The 19190-nt window shown below is 41.0% G+C and overlaps 1 protein-coding gene and 1 long non-coding RNA gene across 3 annotated transcripts in view; one reads left to right on the top strand and one right to left on the bottom strand.

Annotated features, from left to right (window-relative positions):
* The window catches only part of NLRP4 (NLR family pyrin domain containing 4), a 29993-nt gene extending 13965 nt beyond the window's left edge, over window positions 1-16028 (top strand). The window contains exons 5-9 of the mRNA XM_042920169.1: window positions 3094-3261; window positions 6033-6203; window positions 11887-12057; window positions 12946-13116; window positions 15921-16028. Coding sequence (XP_042776103.1) covers window positions 3094-3261; window positions 6033-6203; window positions 11887-12057; window positions 12946-13116; window positions 15921-16014 — 775 coding nt within the window. The 3' untranslated portion in view covers window positions 16015-16028. The remainder of the gene's footprint in view (window positions 1-3093; window positions 3262-6032; window positions 6204-11886; window positions 12058-12945; window positions 13117-15920) is intronic.
* Window positions 4612-19187, bottom strand: LOC122208742. Of its 2 annotated transcripts, XR_006197348.1 has the most exons (4): window positions 19149-19187; window positions 15918-16034; window positions 14513-14688; window positions 4612-4673 (listed from the first exon to the last, which is right to left on the bottom strand). It is a non-coding gene; the product is annotated as an uncharacterized LOC122208742 (long non-coding RNA). The 2 variants fall into 2 exon arrangements; XR_006197347.1 differs by lacking the exon at window positions 4612-4673 and having other exon boundaries at window positions 14232-14688.
* Between the last annotated feature and the right edge of the window lie 3 nt (window positions 19188-19190).

Here is a 19190-nt window from a genome sequence, read left to right as displayed (position 1 = left end):
TTTTACATTCCTACCAGAAATGTATGAGGGTTCTAATTTCTCCATATCCTTACCAATACTTACTTTCCATTATTTTTATTGTAGCCATCCAGCAGGTTTGATGTGGCATCTTATTCTGGTTTTGGTTTGAATTTTCTGAATGACTAATGTTAAATCTTTTCATGTGATTGTTGGCAATTGTATGTCTTGGGAGATGTGTCTATTCAAGTCCTTTGCACATTTTTAATTGGTTTGTTGGTCTTTTTATGTGATGAGTTGTAATACAAGTTATGTGCAAGATACATAATTCACAAATTTTTTCTCCCATTCTATGAATTGTCTTTTCAATTTTTTATAATCAGTGTTATATTAGTTTCATATGTACAATATAATGATTCAACAATTCTATCCATTTCTCAGTGCTTAAGATAAATGTACTCTTAATTTCATTTATCTTTTCACTTGAATTTTAAAACTACGTTTATTTATTTTGAAAGAGAGAGCATGCCAGCACAAGCAAGGGAGGAGCAGAGAGAGAAGGGGAGAGAGAATCCCAAGCAGGCTCTGCACTGGCAGCTCAGAGCCCATTGAGGGGTTTGATCCCACCAACCATGAGATCATGACCTCAGATCATGACCTGAGCTGAGATCAAGAGTCAGATGCTTAACCAACTGAGCCACCCAGGCACCCCTATTTTCACTTTTTTAATGGTGTCCTTTGAAACATAATTTTTTAAAATTTTTTAGTTTTTCTATATGTCTTTATATTTAATTGAAGTATATATAGTTCACATATTTAATTTCAGGTGAACAACATAATGATTCAACAATTACATACATTACAAAATGCTCACCATGACAAGTATAGTTACCCTCTGTCACACTACAAGGCTACAACAATTTTATTGACTATATTCCCTATGCTGTACTTACATTTCCATGACTTTATTTTATAACTGGAAGTTTATACCTCTTAAGACCCTTTATCTATTTTGTTCATCCCTCCATCCCCACTTCCCCTCTGGCAACAAGTCTGTTCTCTGTATTTAGGTCTGGTGTTGGTGGTGGTGGTGGTGTCTTTTTCTTTGTCCATTTGTTTCTTAAGTTCCACATATTAGTGAAATCATATGGTATTTGTCTTTCTCTGACTTATTTCACATAGTACTATACCCTCCAGGTCCGTCCATGTTGTTGCAAATGGCAAGATTTCTTTTTCATGGCCAAGTAATATTCCAGTGTGTGTGTGTGTGTGTGTGTGTGTGTGTGTGTACCACTCTTGTTTATCCATTCATCTATGTATGGATAATTGGGTTGCTTCCATATCTTGGCTGTTGTAAATAATGTTTTAGGGGTGCTGCATATCTTTTAAATTAGTGTTTTTGTTTCTAATTTGAATACCTAGTAGTGAAATTACTGGGTGGTATGGAAATTCTATTTTTAATATTTTGAGGAAACTCCAAACTGTTTTCCATAGTGGCTGCACCAGTTTACATTCCCACTAATAGTGGATAAATGTTCCCTTTTCTCCACAGCCTCACCAACACTTATTTTTTGTTGTTTTGATACTAGCCATTCTGACAGGTAAGGGGTGGTACCTCATTGTGGTTTTGATTTGTATTTCTCTGATGATGAGTGATGAGCATCTTTTCATGTGTCTGTTGGCCATCTGGATGTCTTCTTTGGAGGAGCGTTTCTTTGGTGTTGAGTTGTGTGAGTTTTTTACAGATTTTGGATGTTATATCCCATAAGGGGTTGTCATTTGCAAATATCTCCCATTCAGTAGGTCGCCTTGTCATTTTGTTGGTTTTCTTGCTATGCAAAAGCTTTTTGGTTTGATGTAGTCTCAATAGTTTAATTTTCCTTTTGTTTCTCTTGCCTGGGAAGACCTACCTAGAAAAATGTCATTAAGGCCAATGTCAAAGAGATTACTGCCTATGTTTTCTTCTAGGAGTTTTATGGTTTCACATCAGGCATTTAATTCATTTTGGTTTTGTGTATGGTATTAATGCTGGAAAAACTGGAACACTTTCTGTTTGTTGAAGAGACTGTATTATCCCCATTATGTATTCTTGCCTCCTCTGTCATAGACTAATTGACTATATAAGTGTTGGTTTACTTCTGGGCTTTTTATTCTGTTCCATTTTTTTTTATGTTGAAAGGTAGTTTTCTTCTGCCTCTTGTGCTTTTGGTGTCCTATCTAAGAAACCATTGCCTAACCCAAGGCGATGAAAATTTACTGCCATGTTTTCTTCTAAGAGTTTCAACTCTTATATTTAAGTCTATGATCCATTTTGAGTTATTGTTTGTAGGTAGTGTACAGTAAGTCAACCCCCCCTTTTTTTAATCCTTGAAAATAATACCCGAATGCTAGAAACAACTTTTTTAAACCAAGCTTTGACACAGAATCATCTTAGAAAAATTTTAGGAGCCACAGACTTGGTAACTTGCCAATTACATTTTCATTTCTTAACAACTAATTGTTTACATCTTTATTCTATCACCTCTGGACCTAGTTTATACCTTTTCTGTGGCAGCCAGAGGGAGAGTGGCTGAGGTAATAGAAAACCATAATTACTGGCAGCCTCCACCTACTCAAGCTACCAATTGATGAGTGCTATAGAATTCCAGTTGAAGGCATCTTCAACAGGATGTCCTCCGAAGAGGTGTTGCTCAAGCAGACACCTGAAAGATGAAGATCAAACTAAAGACCAGGCAAAGAGCATTCCAACAAGGTGCACAAGTGCAAAAACCCTAAGTGGGTCAGAAGATTTGGGGGCCATGTGGAGAGCAGCAAACATGAATGACTACCTTGAGTGGCTCCTAATGTGGGTAAGGCAACTGAAAATGGCCAACATGGCTGGACACAAGGATATAGGAATAGGATGGGGCCTCATAGATCATGTGATGTGTTTGTAGCAGTTCCCTAGGTCGTACATGGATAATAAGCCTGTGTCTCTAGTGACTCCTCAAGTCCCGAGAGTTACCAGGATCAAGAATGGGGTCCATGAGGTGCCAAAGAAGAGCAAATATGTTCTTCCTGACATGTACAGGATTAACAAGGGGAATGGATCAGAGAAAGAAACCAACAAAATGTGACCTCTTCTTTTTCCTACAGGCTGGCAAATTGTCACCTTTCAGCAGATGATTGTGAAGCCTTTACCTGCGTCCTAAACAGCAGCAAGAAGCTGAAGCTTCTTAATGTATCCTACAACTACCTGGACCAAGGGGTACCCTTGCTGTGTGAGGCCTTGCAGCGCCCTGACTGTGGTCTAGAGGGCTTGATGTAAGTGCACATTGGGAGGGTCCACTGTGGAGAACCATGGCAGCGGTTAGTTTGAACTTGGGCCGGTTGTCTAAAATCCTACCCAGTGATGGAGGTACCACGGCAGAGATTTGAAAGCCTAAGCTGAGGATTCAGGAGAACTCGAGCTCTACCCCTGGATTTACCACTTAGCCCTTGTCATCTTGAGCCAAGTTACCTAACTTCTCTTGGGTTCAAATTGCTCTGTAAACAGGAGGAGGGAAAAATGCTGTCCTAGAAGTATTAGGAAAGTTGAGGTTATGCAGAGCACTACAGAGCATACACAATATTAGACTGGGTGAAAGTAACTACAACACTCGGATACTTCCTTACTCCCTACTGTTTACCTGTTACTAGTATGTACAGTGAGCTCTCACCTATGGTCCTTGCTAAGGGCCATAGCGGAGCAAGATGACCTTGGGGGCATTGGCTTCATTGAATAAAGTTCCACATCTATCTTCAGTTTATGATAATACTGGTAAGAAAGGGGAGGTGGGAAAATACATAGGCATTTGGGTCTGTTTTTTTATACACAAATATCCTTAGTGATATGATATATGATATAGATTGTCTGTGGGGAACAGAACTGGAAGGTGGGAGAGAAACGTTTCTCTGTTTACACTTCTGGGTTTGTAAAAATGTGACCTATGTGAGAATAAGAGTACTCTGAGAATAAATCAAGCCAGTTAGAGGCCATCACTTCTAGTCAAAATGGAAAAACAGGGACTGGATTTAATCTCCCCCTGAAAACAACCAAAAATAACCAAGTAAGTAAAACAACATTTTCTAGACATCAGGCAATGAAGGACATGGATTCCTGAGAGACAGGAGAAAAACAGGGGGAGTCTTATAATTGTCCCAGCTGACTATGCAGAAAGTTTCCAGGATACTGTTCAGGAAGAGAGAACTCACATGGAGCATGGCAGACTACAGGGTTTGGGGAGATGTTGGCTGAGAGTCTAGGAAGTTTGTGGGAGGTCATAGGACAGCACACCAAAGCATCTAGAAAATGTCAAAATCCGAAAGACACCCCCTCAAGCACCCAGCAGGGTTCTGGCTCACATAAGCATGAGAGAAAACTACCTTTCCCTTTCTCAGGGAAGGGCCACCCTGAGAGGATGTGAGCGTGCTGGGCCTGGTCCTCACACAGACTAGGGCATAGTTCTCATTCACAAGGCATCAGGTAGAGTGTTCAGAATAGTCTCCCCTTGGGAGGGGGATATGATTACCTGTAAACTAAACCTGAGTCTTGGTGAAAATGCTTAGAAAAATTGTTCTCAGGTAGTTTCACAATTTCCCAGAACATAGCTAAAGAATCCAGACTGGAAAAAGTAAAGTAAAACTGTCTTTATTCTTAAGCAACATGAACGTTGGTGTAGAAAATCCAGGGGAATCTAGAAAGGAAGAATACACATTATACGATAAAACTCAAAAATGCAAACTAATCTATAGAGACACAAAGCAGATCAGTGACTGCCTAAGTGTGGGGCAGATGGGTCATGAAGAAGGACAGATGACAGAGGGGCATGAGGAAAATTTTGGAGTTGATGGATATGTTCCATCATCCAATGGCGATGGGTATACCTAAACTATACACCTTGAATATATAATACTGTAAAAATACACTAGGCTGTATTTGAATTATGCCTCAATAAAAGAAATCAGGATGAAATATAAATAGAAACATTTGGGAAGAAGACCACATGGAAATGATTGCTTATATTGAAATAAATATACGGATATAAAAAACTTAGAAGTAGTTGATACAACATTAATATTGAGTGAGATCTTACAAACAAGCTACATATTTTTCCTGAATTTGTTGGATTTAAAATGAGTTATTTTACTTATAGGGTTAAGTATCTAAAGTACAAGTATATTCAGCATCAGCATATTAACTTGCATTTTTTTTTTTATTCCTGGTAAATAAAGAACATGACAACTTCTCTAAGTAGAAAATTTTTAGTTGTCAATGTTTGCCAGGGTTGAAAATAAGACACTTAAACATAGCAAAATATTTAAATCCTATGAAATGTTAGAGTAATCTTCATCAAAGAATATTTTTACCATAGTAACAATATTGTACAGCCACTAAATTGTGAAAGTTTAAAACTAAAATTCACTTTTTAATTGAAAAAAATGATATTCATAAGTTGAAAACCTGGATTTTTTACATAAAATTTTGTTCATGTTTAAAGGTTAGCAACTAAAATGTAAATATAAAAGTGCCAGAAAATTTAAGTCTATTGGCTATGTGTGGTTCAGTCGACACGAGTTTGCAACCCCTGCTTTACTTTGCGGTACCTTAGAATATTTCCCAAGTTAACATGCATCTTGTTGAAAGCCATGAACTTAGGATTTTAAAGAGTAACAGAATTGAAAAAGAAAGAGGATTTTATACATAAGGTAATTCAATGCACTTCCTCAGTCCATGAGAGAACAGTGTCATAAGGTAAATGCCTTGTCCAAGGACAATATCAGATGTAGAGTTAAAACCAACATTTTCTACATTCTTCTCGAGTATTCATTGTGCCATAGTTTTCCCTCAGCATTACTTTATCAGTTTTATTTTCTAATTCGTGTATCATGTGAGGAAGAAAACTCAAAGAGAGGTATTTTCAGATAAGTCACAGGTTCATTGCTTCATTAAGGACTGTATATGGAAAATTACAGGACTCCTACTTTTAACGTGGAGTTAAAGTTCTGTGAGGTGTCAGTCCTTCCCTCCTTTTCTCCCATGTTTGTCTCCACAGATTAGGTTACTGTTACCTCACTGAACACTCCTGGAAATACCTCTACGACGTTCTTCTGTATAACAAAAGCTTGACCCATCTAGACCTCAGCGCCAACGTCCTGAAATATGAAAACTTGAAACTTCTCTGTGAGGCCTTGAAGCAGCCAGGCTGCCACCTGTGGTCACTGTGGTAGGTGTTCTTGAGGAAGGCTTGGATTGCTCAGAATCTATCTGGAATTGAGGAGAGCCATAGGGTCTGTTCCTCAGAATGTAAAGGTTAGAAATGACCTGACTCAGACTCTTGTGGAAATGTTGAGATGAGCAAACCTTACCTCCTTCTTGTGTCACAGATTTAGGGTGTTGTAGCTAGTCATTCAGCAGGGTAGACATATAGGCTGAGGGAAAGAACCTAATTATGACTGGGGGCTGAGGGATGGTCTTGGGTTGGATGTTTGACATGAGTTCCACCAGATGAATAGGGGTCTTGGGGTGGAAATCACAGGTAGGTATATCTAACATGGCAATAGGAGGCCTGATAACAGGAGTGGGACACACATGGATAACACAAGGAACACCTGAGGAAGGAATCATGGCAGTAAATTTAATAGTAAAGGAAATAATGAAAAGATTTAATTTGATGTTATAAAATGGAGAAATATTTGGGTAACCTTGTGGTGGTGGAGTTACCAAGAGGGACAGCATTACCTCATCAAATGTCTCTTTCCCTGAGAAATCAAGAGATGTGGATTAGACACAATTCTTTTTACCTAATACATCAAGATATCTCAGTTCAGAATTTTGTTAATTGTTCAGATGGTTAATGGGAGAAAGGAGTCCTATAACACCCAATGCTATCACAACACCTGCCTTCATAAATACCCATCGCCCATCTAGCCCATCCCCTACCACCTCCCTCCATCAACCCTCAGTATGTTCTCTGTTGTTAAGAGTCTCTTATGGTTTGTTCCCCTCTCTTCTGCCTGCCTTCCATATGTTCATCTGTTTTCTTAAATTCCACATGTGAGTGAAATCACATGTTATTTGTCATTCTCTGCCTGCCTTATCTCATTTAACATAATACCTTCTAACTCCATCCAAGTCATTGCAAATGACAAGATTTCATTCTTTTTGATGCCTAAGCGATATTCCTGTGTGTGTGTGTGTGTGTGTGTGTTCTTTATCTATTCATTACTTGATGGATACTTGAACTCTATCCACAGTTTGTTGACAATGCTGCCATAAACATTAGGGTGCATATACCCCTTCAAATCAGACTTACATATAAAATAACTGCATTTACTATGTTTTGAGAAAAAGAACAAGGGGGGAACCTGGGTGACTCAGTCCATTAAGCATCCGACTCTTGATTTCGGCTCAGGTCATGATCTCACGGTTTGTGAGAACAAGACTTGCATCAGGGTATGTGCCAACAGCAAGGAGCCTGCTTGGGATTCTCGATCTCCCTTGCCCCCATTCACATGTGCTCTCTCTCTCTCTCAAAATAACCAACTTTTTAAAAAGTTGCAATATCTTAGAGGGGGGAAAGCCATAAACATCTAGAAATTGTAAATACCAAAAGCTTAAGACATTTAATAGGTTAGACATAATTGAAGAGAATTAGTAAAACAGAAGCCAGGTCATAATTAAGACTGTGTGAAGAGGAGAAAAAGATGTAAAATAGGAGAGACTGGGGGCCTAGAAGAACAAGATGTTCTAGCCCAAGTAATGGGAATCCCAGACAGACAACCTATTTTATGAAGTAATGGCTCACAGTTTTCCCGATGGAAAAGAAATTGATGAAAGGTTCTGATCTACAGATCCAATCATCCACATCAGCCTCTAGTAGGATAAATACTGGAGAATCTGCAGAACACCAAATATGCAGGTAGTAGTCTTAAAACCTCAATGCTTGGGGCTGGGGGAAGCCATCATATCTAAAGGAAGCACAAAGAGTAGATGAAGACTAACCATGGAAAAAGGCAGTGCAGGGGGAATCTTTGCCATGCTGGGGAGAAATTGTCAACCTTAGGTTTTTGTTCTCTTTCCTAATGATTTTCATTTGTTATAAAACCTAAGTCTCATTCAAGGCAATTGTAAAGAACATCCCTCAAAGAGAAGGTAAAATATTCCAGATAGAAAAATGGAGAGAAAAAGTGGTGAATCTGTAGATCAATCCAAGCAAAATATGGACTAACAAAAGAGATACAATTATTAAATCCTAAAGGAGAACAATTTAAGTGTATAACAGCAGTAATATAAAATGTAAGTTAATGTCCTAAAGTCCACAAAGAGGGTAAAGGTGTTGATTAACTTAATATGTTGATGGGTTAAATGTGGACACAGAAATTTCTATAGAACGTTAGAAAAAAAACAAAGTATTGCTGACTCCCAAATAAGCAGAGAAGATGGAATGATAAAAAAAAAAAATACCTAATCAAGAGACTAATATAAAATGTAAGATGTAGATCTAAAATCTAAGTAAATAGGGGCGCCTGGGTGGCTCAGTCGGTTGAGTGTCCGATTTCAGCTCAGGTCATGATCTCACAGTTCGTGAGTTTGAGCCCCACATCAGGCTCTGTGCTGACAGCTCGGAGCCTGGAGCCTGCTTCGGATTCTGTGTCTCCCTGTCTCCCTGCCCCTCCCCCGCTCCTGCTTGAGCTCGCTCTCTCTCTCTCAAAAATAAATAAACATTTTAAAAATTTTTTAAATAAAATATAAGTAAATATAAAAAATTAAGTATTTTGGCCACAAGAAAGGTTGTCATACAGGATTTTTATTTTAAAAAGTTTTTTTTAATGTCTATTTTTGAGAGAGAGAGTGACAGAGCACTAGTGGGAGAGGCACAGGGAGAGAGGGAGCCACAGAATCTGAAGCAGGCTCCAGACTCTGAGCTGTCAGCACAGAGCCCAACCCAGGGCTCAAACTCACAAGAACTCACAAACCGTGGGATCATGACCTGAGCTGAAGTCAGACACTTAACCACCTGAGCCACCCAGGTACCCTTGTCATACTGGATTTTTAAAAAAAGTGATGTTTTTAAGTGACCTATTAAAATACAAGGAAGCTGTGATGGCACATTACACTGAAAATGCCACTAAATGTTCACTTTAAGATGATTTTCTGTTATGGAAATTTCATCTCAAGTTTAATGAGAAAAATTTGGAAGACGGAAAAGACAAACAATATGCCATGAACATGTTGTAGCTGTATCCAACAGACAACAGAATTTGAAAAAGAAAGCATCAATCCATTATTTGCATCCTGCTGTTTTTTTTTTTAACTAATGTCCTATTCCATTGAACTCAAATTCTTAGGAGGTGAATGTAATTACTTCACAGTCATCATCCATAAAACAAAGAAGAGATCAGAGTAGAAATTAGGATACGCCCTGAATAAAAAACACATCCCTGGTGGCTACCATATTGAACAGCACTGCTCTGTATCAAGAATGGGAAAAGACATTACTACAGATGATACAGATATCAGATTATTATGAGCCACTGTATACAATAAACTTGAAAATTTAGATTTTTTCAAATATCAGTAAAAATACTAAGGATGACCAAACTTAGAAAAATGAAAAATTTTTAATGTTATTTTGAGAGAGAAAGCATGCATGAAAGTGGGGGAGGGGCAGAGAGCAAGCAAGGAAGAGAGCAAGAATCCCAAGCAGGCACTGTGCCATTAATGCAGAGCCCTAAGCAGGGCTCAATCTCAATGAACTGTGAGATCATGACCTGAGCTGAAATCAAGAGTCTAATGCTTAACCAACTGAGCCACTCAGGCTCCCCGAAAAATGAATAGTTTTAAACCACTGAAGAAATTAAATCAGGCTTGAAAGTTTTCATCAATGGCTGCTGCCAGATATTCAAGGGAGAAATAATTCCAGTCTTAACACAAATTCTTTCAAGACTGGAAAAAGAAGAAATACTTCCTACTATTTTTCAAGGCTAGAATAATGTCAAACTCAAAGTATATACCAATGTTATTCATGAAATGCAAAAGCACTAAAAGGTACATGAGCAAACAGATTCCAGAAATGTATTAAAAGAATAAATATAGGGGCGCCTGGGTGGCTCAGTCGGTTGAGCGTCCGACTTCGGCTCAGGTCATGATCTCGCGGTTTGTGGGTTCGAGCCCCGCGTCAGGCTCTGTCCTGACAGCTCAGAGCCTGCTTCGGATTCTGTGTCTCCTCCTCTCTCTGCTCTTCCCCTGCTCACATGCTCTCTCTCCAAAAAAATTTTTTTAAAAATTAAAAAATAAAAGAATAAATATAAGGACTAAGTTTGGGTTTATCCAGAGAAGGTAGTTAAACATTAAAAAGATCAGTGTAACTTACCATACTAACTGATTAAAAAAAGTCACTATCCTCTAAACTACAGAAAAAGCTTTGAGTTAAAACAATACCCACCTATTATAACTCTTGGAAAATTAATAATTGGGACTTTCCTTGATAAAACATTCAAGAAATCTGAAGCAAACATCCGCTTAGCGATGGAGACACAAAATCTTTCTCTTTAGTATCAAGAAAAAGGTAAGAAGGCTGGCTATAATCACTTCTAATCTACGTTGTCCTATAAATGTCAGCAAAAGCAATAAGGTAAAAAATATAAAACTGTAAATCCTTAAAAATGTTAGAAGGGAAAAGACACCTGATTCCTTTTTCTTTAATGTTTATTTTTGAATGAGAGAGACAGAGTGCAAGTGGGGGAGGGGCAGAGAGAGAGGGAGACACAGAATCTGAAGCAGGCTCCAGGCTCCGAGCTGTCAGCACAGAGCCCGAGGTGGGGTTCAAACCCACAAACTGCAAGATTGTGACCTAAGCTGAAGTTGGACGTTTAACCAACTGAGCTACCCAGGTGCCCCCAAGCCCCTAATTCTATGCAGACAGAATATTATAGATCTTTTAAAAATCTGTAACTAAATAATCAGAATTGAGTCTAACAAGCTTCGTTTAAATAATCTACCAAAAAAAGATTTCTTATAGGCCAACAAGAAGCAATACACCAATGGAATTAAATAGAAGTACCATTTACAGTAGCATCAAAAAGGAATCATCTGGGAATTAAGCTAATATAGTATGTGTGAAAACTTTGCAGTGAATATCATGAGATGCTAGTGTAATTCAGGAAATGTGAGATAGAGTCCATGTTCAAGGATTGAAATACTCACTATCCAAAGTCAATTCTACACAGAATGATTTTTAGTTTTAATGAAATCCCAAAGTGCAATACTTGTGGTGGTGGTGAACTTGAAAAGCCAATTTCCAAATGTATGTGGAATTTGCAAGGGGCCAAAGATACCTCAGAAACACCTAATGAATAAGAAGTGGGAAGGTCTTGCTCTAAAGATAAGGTGTTATAGGGGCGCCTGGGTGGCTCAGTTGGTTAAGTGTCCAACTTCCACTCAGGTCATGATCTCACAGCTCGTGAGTTTGAGCCCCACATCAGGCTCTGTGCACACGACTAAGAGCCTGGAGCCTGCTTTGGATTCTGTGTCGCCTTCTCTCTCTGCCCCTGCCCCGCTTGTGCTTTGTGTGTGTCTCTCTCTCTCAAAAATAAACATTAAACCTTTAAAAAGATAACTTGTTATAAGGTCTTAGAAATTAAAAGCCTAGCAGAATCCAGAGGTATGAACAACCAGCATAGGGAGCCCCAAAAGACCCATCCACGTGTGTTCAGATATTGCCTGAGGACAAGTACATCATGGGGGCAGTGGGGGGGGGGGGGCAGGGAGTGGACACCGCCTTAGCAGAGCTGCTGCATTATGCCCTTTGTGCATGGATGAACATGTAATGCTTTGGTATCTTTTTTCTGATCTCAAGTGTGGAGGCAGTAACCCTTAAGAGTGACATCAGCACTGTTCTCTTGCAGTTTGGTGAAATGTTCCATCACCGCTGATGGCTGTCGAGACCTCGCCTCAGTCCTCACTGGCAATCAGAACTTGAGAAGTCTACAAATCAGCTACAATGACATAGAAGATGCTGGTGTGAAGCTGCTGTGTCAAGGTCTAGCACATCCCAGCTGTCACTTAGAGATTCTTGGGTGGGTGACCCCAATGTCAAGGCTGGGTCTCTGGTGGGTGGAAGGTGGAGGAAAGTGGAAACCAGACGGGGACACGGAGTCATGAGCTGTCCTGGAGTAATGACTCCTAACTTAGAGACGTAAAGTAAGGAGCACTGGCGATGGCTCAGGAGTCCAAGGTTCCCTGGGGACTGGCTCATGTAGGTGGTCCTCTCAATCATTTTGACAGTGTGCTGGGGCTGCCATAACGCAGCCCCATGGACTGGGCCACTTCACAGAGATGTGTCACCTCATGGATCTGGAGACCAGAAGTCCCAGATCCAGGATTGGGCAGGGCTGGTTTCTCCTAAGGTCTTTCTCCCCGGCTTGTAGACAGCTGTCTTCTCCCTGTGTGTGGTCCTAATTTTGTCATCTTATAAGGACACTAGGCATAGTGGATTAGGAGTAACTAATAACTTCATTTGGACCTCTTGGCCTCTGTGGAGACTCTGTCTCCAACTGTAGCCACATTTGGGGGTTCTGAGGGTTGGGACTTCAACATGAGTTTTTGGAGGGACACAATCAGCATCTCGGGTTCTAGACAGCAAGAAATGCACAACGTGGTGGCTCAGAACTCCCGTAACCTTGCTTCCATGGGGTCCTACGAGCCAACACCATGCAGGAGGCCAGCCTCTTTCAGGGGTAGGGAAACAGGTCCTTCCATGACTGGAAGGAGCTGCCAAGACACACGCCCTGTACAGGCATGGGATCAAAGAGCAACACACAGTGTGGCCCTCTATGATCTCCCCCCAGTCAGGGACCAGATGTCACACACTGTACTCAGAGGCTAGGGGTGACCTTGGCTAAATGTGACACTCCCATCCCACTCACTTGGATGAACCACCTCTCACCCTGTGTGCTTGGTTGCAGGCTGGCTACATGCAAGTTAACAAGTGCCTGCTGTGAGGACCTCTCTAGTGCCCTCACCAGCAGTAAAACCCTGCAGAGTCTGAACCTGCAAGGAAACGCCCTGGACCACACTGGAGTGGCGGTGCTATGTGAAGCCCTGAGACACCCAGCCTGCACCCTGCAGATTCTAGGGTGAGCTGGGGTTTGCTCTCCTGGTGAGGACACGCCCGGGTGAGGGGGGATTCACTGGAACCCGAGGTGTGGTGCTGCCACAGTCAAAATGCAAATGGTGCTCCTTGCCTTGGGATTGTGGGAGTGAAAGATACGTCAACTCAGCACAGTACCTGGTGGGTGGTGATACCCTATGAACAGGGGCACTTGCTATTGTTCCAGTACAATTACAAAGTATAGCTTACTATATTAAAGCTTATCTACCAGGCGCCTGAGCGTCTCAGTCAGTTGAGCATCCAACTTTGGCTCAGGTCATGATTTCGCGGTTCATGGGTTCGAGCCCCACATCAGGCTCTGTGCTGACAGCTCAGAGCCTGGAGCCTGCTTTGGATTCTGTGTCTCCCTCTCTCTCTGCCCCTCCCCTGCTCACACACACTCTCTCAAAAATAAACAGACATTAAAAAAAATTAAAGCTTATATAAAAATTTTAGATTTATAATTATTGATATATCAGACTTACATTTATACTTATATAGGCCCCTATGACTTACATAATATACATTTATAAATTATAACTAAAATCTAATGTAAAACACATATAATTTGTATATTTGTATAGACATAAACATTTATAGCTATAAAATTAAAGTATAAAGTAGACTTCTACATGTTATATGTTATAGACTTATATTAAAATTTAGGTAGTTGTGTATTATTTCATATATTAGATTTCATAGTTATAATTTATATGTATAATTATACATGTATATAATTATGTATTTTCATTTTTTAATGTATATTTGTTTTTGAGAGAGAGAAAAACAGTGTGAGCAGGGGAGGGGCAAAGAGAGAGGGAGACACAGAATCCGAAGCAGGCTTCAGGCTCTGAACTGTCACCACAGATGCTGACATGGGGCTCAAACCCACAAACCATGAGATCATGACCTGAGCTAAAGTCGGATGCTTAACTGACGGAGCCACCCAGGCACCCACACATTTATAATTATAGATTTAAATATTTAAATTATACACATGTAATATATATTATTCATATAATTATATTTATAAAACTATAATTATACATATAATACAAAATGTATATATTAGGTTATTTTATCAAAGACTGTTCTATTAGGTTACAATATAATGAACCTTAAGCATCGCTTTCTCATTTATTTCTCCTGCTCTCTTCAAACGTATCTGAAATCCAGGGCAGTCATAGGAATTTACATGGCCACTCATTTCTAGAAAGGACTAGGAGATGTTGGGTTAACACTGGTATAACTCCAACACTAAGACCATTACTGTCTTTTCCAACTTGTGAAGCTATGAGTCCATTTCCTCAAAGTCCATCCTTGTAAACCTATGTCTAGAAACTTCAGGTGCCTGCCATCTAGAAAGTTCATCCTCCTCTTACCTTTTGTGAGAGGTTCCGAAGGTGGTGCTTGAGGCAGGGGGAAGACTTGGATTTTCCATAGTTTTTCCAAATCATGTTATGCCAGCTTTTCCATGCTGAGTCTTGTGGCCCCAGGCAAGGCATTTCTCCTGACTGTCTGTTCTCTGCCAAACGAGGGAAATGATTTGACACAGGTGCTGTGAAAATACAGATGTAATAAAAATGCTGGAAACACATAAATGAGTTTCCACATCCCGTGCACCCTCCCCAACCGTGGACAGTCCCACAGATCTGGGTGTCAAGACGAACAGATGCCTGAAAGAATGTCCTTCACTCCAACAGGGAGGTGAAGGTGCTCAGGACGGTTGCCAACAGATACCAGCAGACACCACAGATATTTGTACCCACAGAAGAACAGTGGGTTCTTAACCCTTAACCCTCCCATTTAGTTCAGAGCCACAATGGACTGCCTCGTGTTAAGTGCAGGGGCTCCAGGGCCACAGTACTGGCATCTGTATCCTGACTCTACCACTCGATGGCTGTGTGACCTTGAGCCAATTTGCTTTGCCTGCTTGTCTTCATCACGAATCGGGTCAATAATGCTATCTCCCACGGTTGAGAAATTTTAATGAAAGCTGCACCTAAAGCCCTCAGCAGAAGGCTAGGACCAGGCACTCAGATAACGGAAGCTATTACTGTTTTATCTTTTTAACAATAAAAGTAGTTGGTCTTGCTCCTTAGCTTCCTGAATTCCCATCTTCAAACCCCAATGTTCAGGTGGAGTCAGGGCTTTCTATCAGATAGGACATCTGTTCTGTCCAGCGATGTGCTGGAGACCACTGCCACCAGATGGTGATAACCCTGTGTGTACAGTTCTTCCTACTCTTGTGTTTAGCGACATCAAGTTGGCAGCTTTAAATTGGCCATGATAGGAGAACCTGGGTGGCTCAGTCAGTTAGGCATCTGACTTCGGCTCAGGTCGTGATCTCACGGTTCATGAGTTCGAGCCCCGCATTGGGTTCTGTGCTGATGGCTCAGAGCCTGGAGCCTGCTTCAGATTCTGTGTTTCCCTCTCTCTTCTCCTCCCCCACTCACCCTCTGTCTCTCAAAAACAAATATTAAAAAATTGGAAAAAAAAATTGGTATTGGCCATGGCAGGAGAATTTACACCTCAGAAACGTGCACTGCTATAAATCAGGGCTTTTCTCCCCCCCCCAACCCCTCCAGGCCCCCGCCCCCTGCCAAGAGCCAGGTGTTAAACATTTATCAGTGCACCACTGCCTGACAGGTATGTCTGTCCCATGGGGGTGGGGAGGGAGGCGTCACCAGGTTCTCCTAGGCTTGACCAGGGAAGAAATGCTAGAGAAGAGCTGCAGAGAAGAAACAAAAGAGGTAGCAATTCAACAGAGCCCTTTTTATATCTTACCAGGCTCCAAAAAACTGAATTTGATGAGGAAACCCAGAGACTTCTGACAGTTGCAGAAGAAGAAAATCCCTCCTTGACAGTTATAGGTGACTGGTGACTCCTCCTGACCCAAGTGACCTGCAAAGAAAAGTTATTGGAGCCCTTACTCATGCCTACTCTGTCCCCAGGAATTACAGTTCCAGACACAGATGTAAACCCTGATCTTTCTGCATGGCCTCCCCCTCCCCCCACTTTGGATACATCATATACTGTGTGTGTATATGGTTTTTATTTGCTTTGTGGCCTTGGGCAAGCCCTGAAAGGCTGTCAAGGTCAAGTTCTTATCCTGTCTCACAAGGACATTTTATAGACACTCAATAAAATCTTAGATCTTAAAACAGTTTGTCAAATCTCCAAAAAGATTGTGTTCCCAGTGCATGCCCAGAGCAAGCATGTGGGTTGTAGAAATTGTGGTCTTTTCCCTACATGGCTTGGACAGGTGCTGCCCATACTGTGAGCATTGGACCTGAGGTATAACCTGGTCCCCCTTTTCTGCTTGTGCTGCTGGTGTCCCAACTCAGGCTCTTTCTCTTCTCTTGCCTCATGATGGGATTTGAAAAGTATTATTTTATTAAATGTTTCAGGGAGAGAGCATGCACTCAGGAACGAGCAGGGAAGGGGCTGAAAGAGGGGGAGAGAGAGAATCTCAAGCAGGCTCTGTGCTGTCAACACAGAGCCTGACGTGGAGCTCGAACCCATGAACCAGGAGATCATGACCTGAGCTGAAATGAAGAGTTCGATGTTTAACAGACTGTACCCCCCAGGCACCCAGAAAAGTGCTATAAGTCATCCATAGCCTTCCACCTACATGTACAGCTAAAAGTGAAGATCCTTTTGACCACCAACCTGTCTCATTCCCTTCTTCCGACACCCCACAGGCAATCTGGCAGGAAACTAAGTACCATACCCTTTCTATACTTCCATATATGCAAATGCATCCATTAACAAAATAGCCTTGATTTTTTAAATTACATGAAGATCCCACGCCAAATGCATTGTTTTTTCATTGTTAGGCTATCCATATTGATAGCTGTGTGTAAACTAACGTGGATAGACTGAAAACAGATCACTCGTGATATATGCGTATACACAGAAATGTGTGTATAGTTCAACACGGATAGATTAACACCGTATAAACACAATGGAGTGCATATATACAATGCCTTCTGTGTCAGGTTAAAAAAGGTGTATGCATGTATACGTATGTACACACATGCCAAAAGGTTGAGATACAGGTTTGTAAACCATAGGTCTCTATATATCTAAAAGTGGTTTCTTTAGCGGGATAGAATTGCCTTGTATATATGTATGTCATTTGAATGATCTATTGATAGAAACCACCTAAAATCCTAATATTTGACATCATGTATCACTACAACCTACGACCTTGTAAATCTCCTCTCGTACAGCAATATTTAAGGCAGCCACCTAGAGATGTACATGTAGTGCGTATGGTTATAAGACACCAAGAGAAGGATGATAATTATAACAAGGGAGGTAGGTAGATTGTGCATGAAGAAATGAGCTCAATCCCAGGACGGTAAGGCATTTTACACAGTAGATAATGTGTGAAACCAATGTAACAAATATAAGCAACATAAGCTACTGGTCTCATGGGATGTGTAGGGGTTCAGGGAGGAATAAGCCACCAGATGAGCTAAGCATGTATCTGTCTTCACCAGTTGATGCTCCAATGGGTATTTCTCCATTGATGGGAAGGTTCTGCTGATTCCAAGAATGCTGGCTTTAAAGACCCAGCTTCGGTGGTCAGATGCGGAATCTGTCACTGTGTCAATCAAGTAACTACATTCCCTGCTCCCTTGCCTTCCACCTTTCTGAGTGCATCCATTCTTGGGACACAGGGCTTCCATATCACGGTTCAGGAGAGCCTAAAGTTTAAATTGAATTTTGTGGCATGGGACTAGGTTGTTAAGTTATCGCTATTGAGACTATTAAATGATTAAAAAAAGAAAAAGAAATGGCCCAGGACAAGTATTTAACCAGGTACAGGAGAAGAGTTCACATCTGAGTAAATTTCAACAGTCAGGCAAAAAGAATGCTTTGTGATTCGGTCTCTTGAGTCGTGCTTGTTCAGTGGAATAAATTGACAAAGTCGAAGCAAAACATTAACGAGTACAGAAACACCAGAGAAGACACCACAAGTCAGCCTCTGCAGAGTTGTAAAGTCACTCCATCAACCAAAGCTGCAAGCCCAGCAGGGTCCCCAAAATGATACCGAAGTCATTCTCTTCTGCCTCCTTCCAAGTTTTGGGTCATCTCTCTGTCCTTGTTCATCTCATTTCCCTGCATGACTCATTGCATCTCCCATCCTTCCCCAAACTCTACTCCCATCCTCCTCTTCCTGCTGAACCTTATGGCTTTCAAGACTCTCTTCATTTCCCCTCTTCCAACTGAGGACCTCCAACCCTCCAACTGAAGAGAGGGGGTGGTAACTGGAAGGAAAGCTTAAGGATACAAGTATTTCACTTCTGGACTCCCCTGCCATCAACTTAGGAGTTAGATTTTGTAAAGTCAGCAACTCAAATGTCTGTTGACAAAGGAATGAACACAATGTGGTCCATACCCATAGTGAAATAGGATTCCTAAAGAGCAAGGAAGTTCTGACACCTACTGCAACATGGATGAACCTTGAGGGCATTATGCTAAGTGAGGTAAGTCAGCCATCAAAAAGAAATACTGTATGATCCCAGTTTTTCGAGGTTCCTCAGGTGGTCAAATTCATAGAGACATAAAGAATAGTGGTTGCCAGGGGCTGAGGGAGGGAGAAATGGGGAATTAGTGTTTAATGGGGACAGAGTTTCAGTTTGGGGACATAAAGTTCCAGGGATGGATGGTGGTGATGGTTACACAACAGTGTGAAGCTACTTAATGTCAATGAACTGTTCACTTTAAAATGGCTAAGTGGGGTGCCTGGGTGGCTCAGTCGGTTAAGCATCCGACTTCGGCTCAGGTCATGATCTCGCGGTCCGTGAGTTCGAGCCCCGCGTCAGGCTCTGGGCTGACAGCTCAGAGCCTGGAGCCTGTTTCACATTCTATGTGTCTCCCTCTCTCTCTGACCCTCCCCCGTTCATGCTGTCTCTCCCTGTCTCAAAAATAAATGTTAAAACAAATTTTTTTTAAAATAAAAAAATAAAATGGCTAAGCAGTGAATTTTTGTTATGCCCATCTTACCATACAATAAAAATCACAAGAGAAAGAGACTGAGAAAGTCAC

The sequence above is a fragment of the Panthera leo genome, chromosome E2 (assembly GCF_018350215.1).
Source record: "Panthera leo isolate Ple1 chromosome E2, P.leo_Ple1_pat1.1, whole genome shotgun sequence".
Classification (NCBI taxonomy): domain Eukaryota; kingdom Metazoa; phylum Chordata; class Mammalia; order Carnivora; family Felidae; genus Panthera; species Panthera leo.
This window is presented reverse-complemented; position numbering and strand designations above follow the sequence as displayed.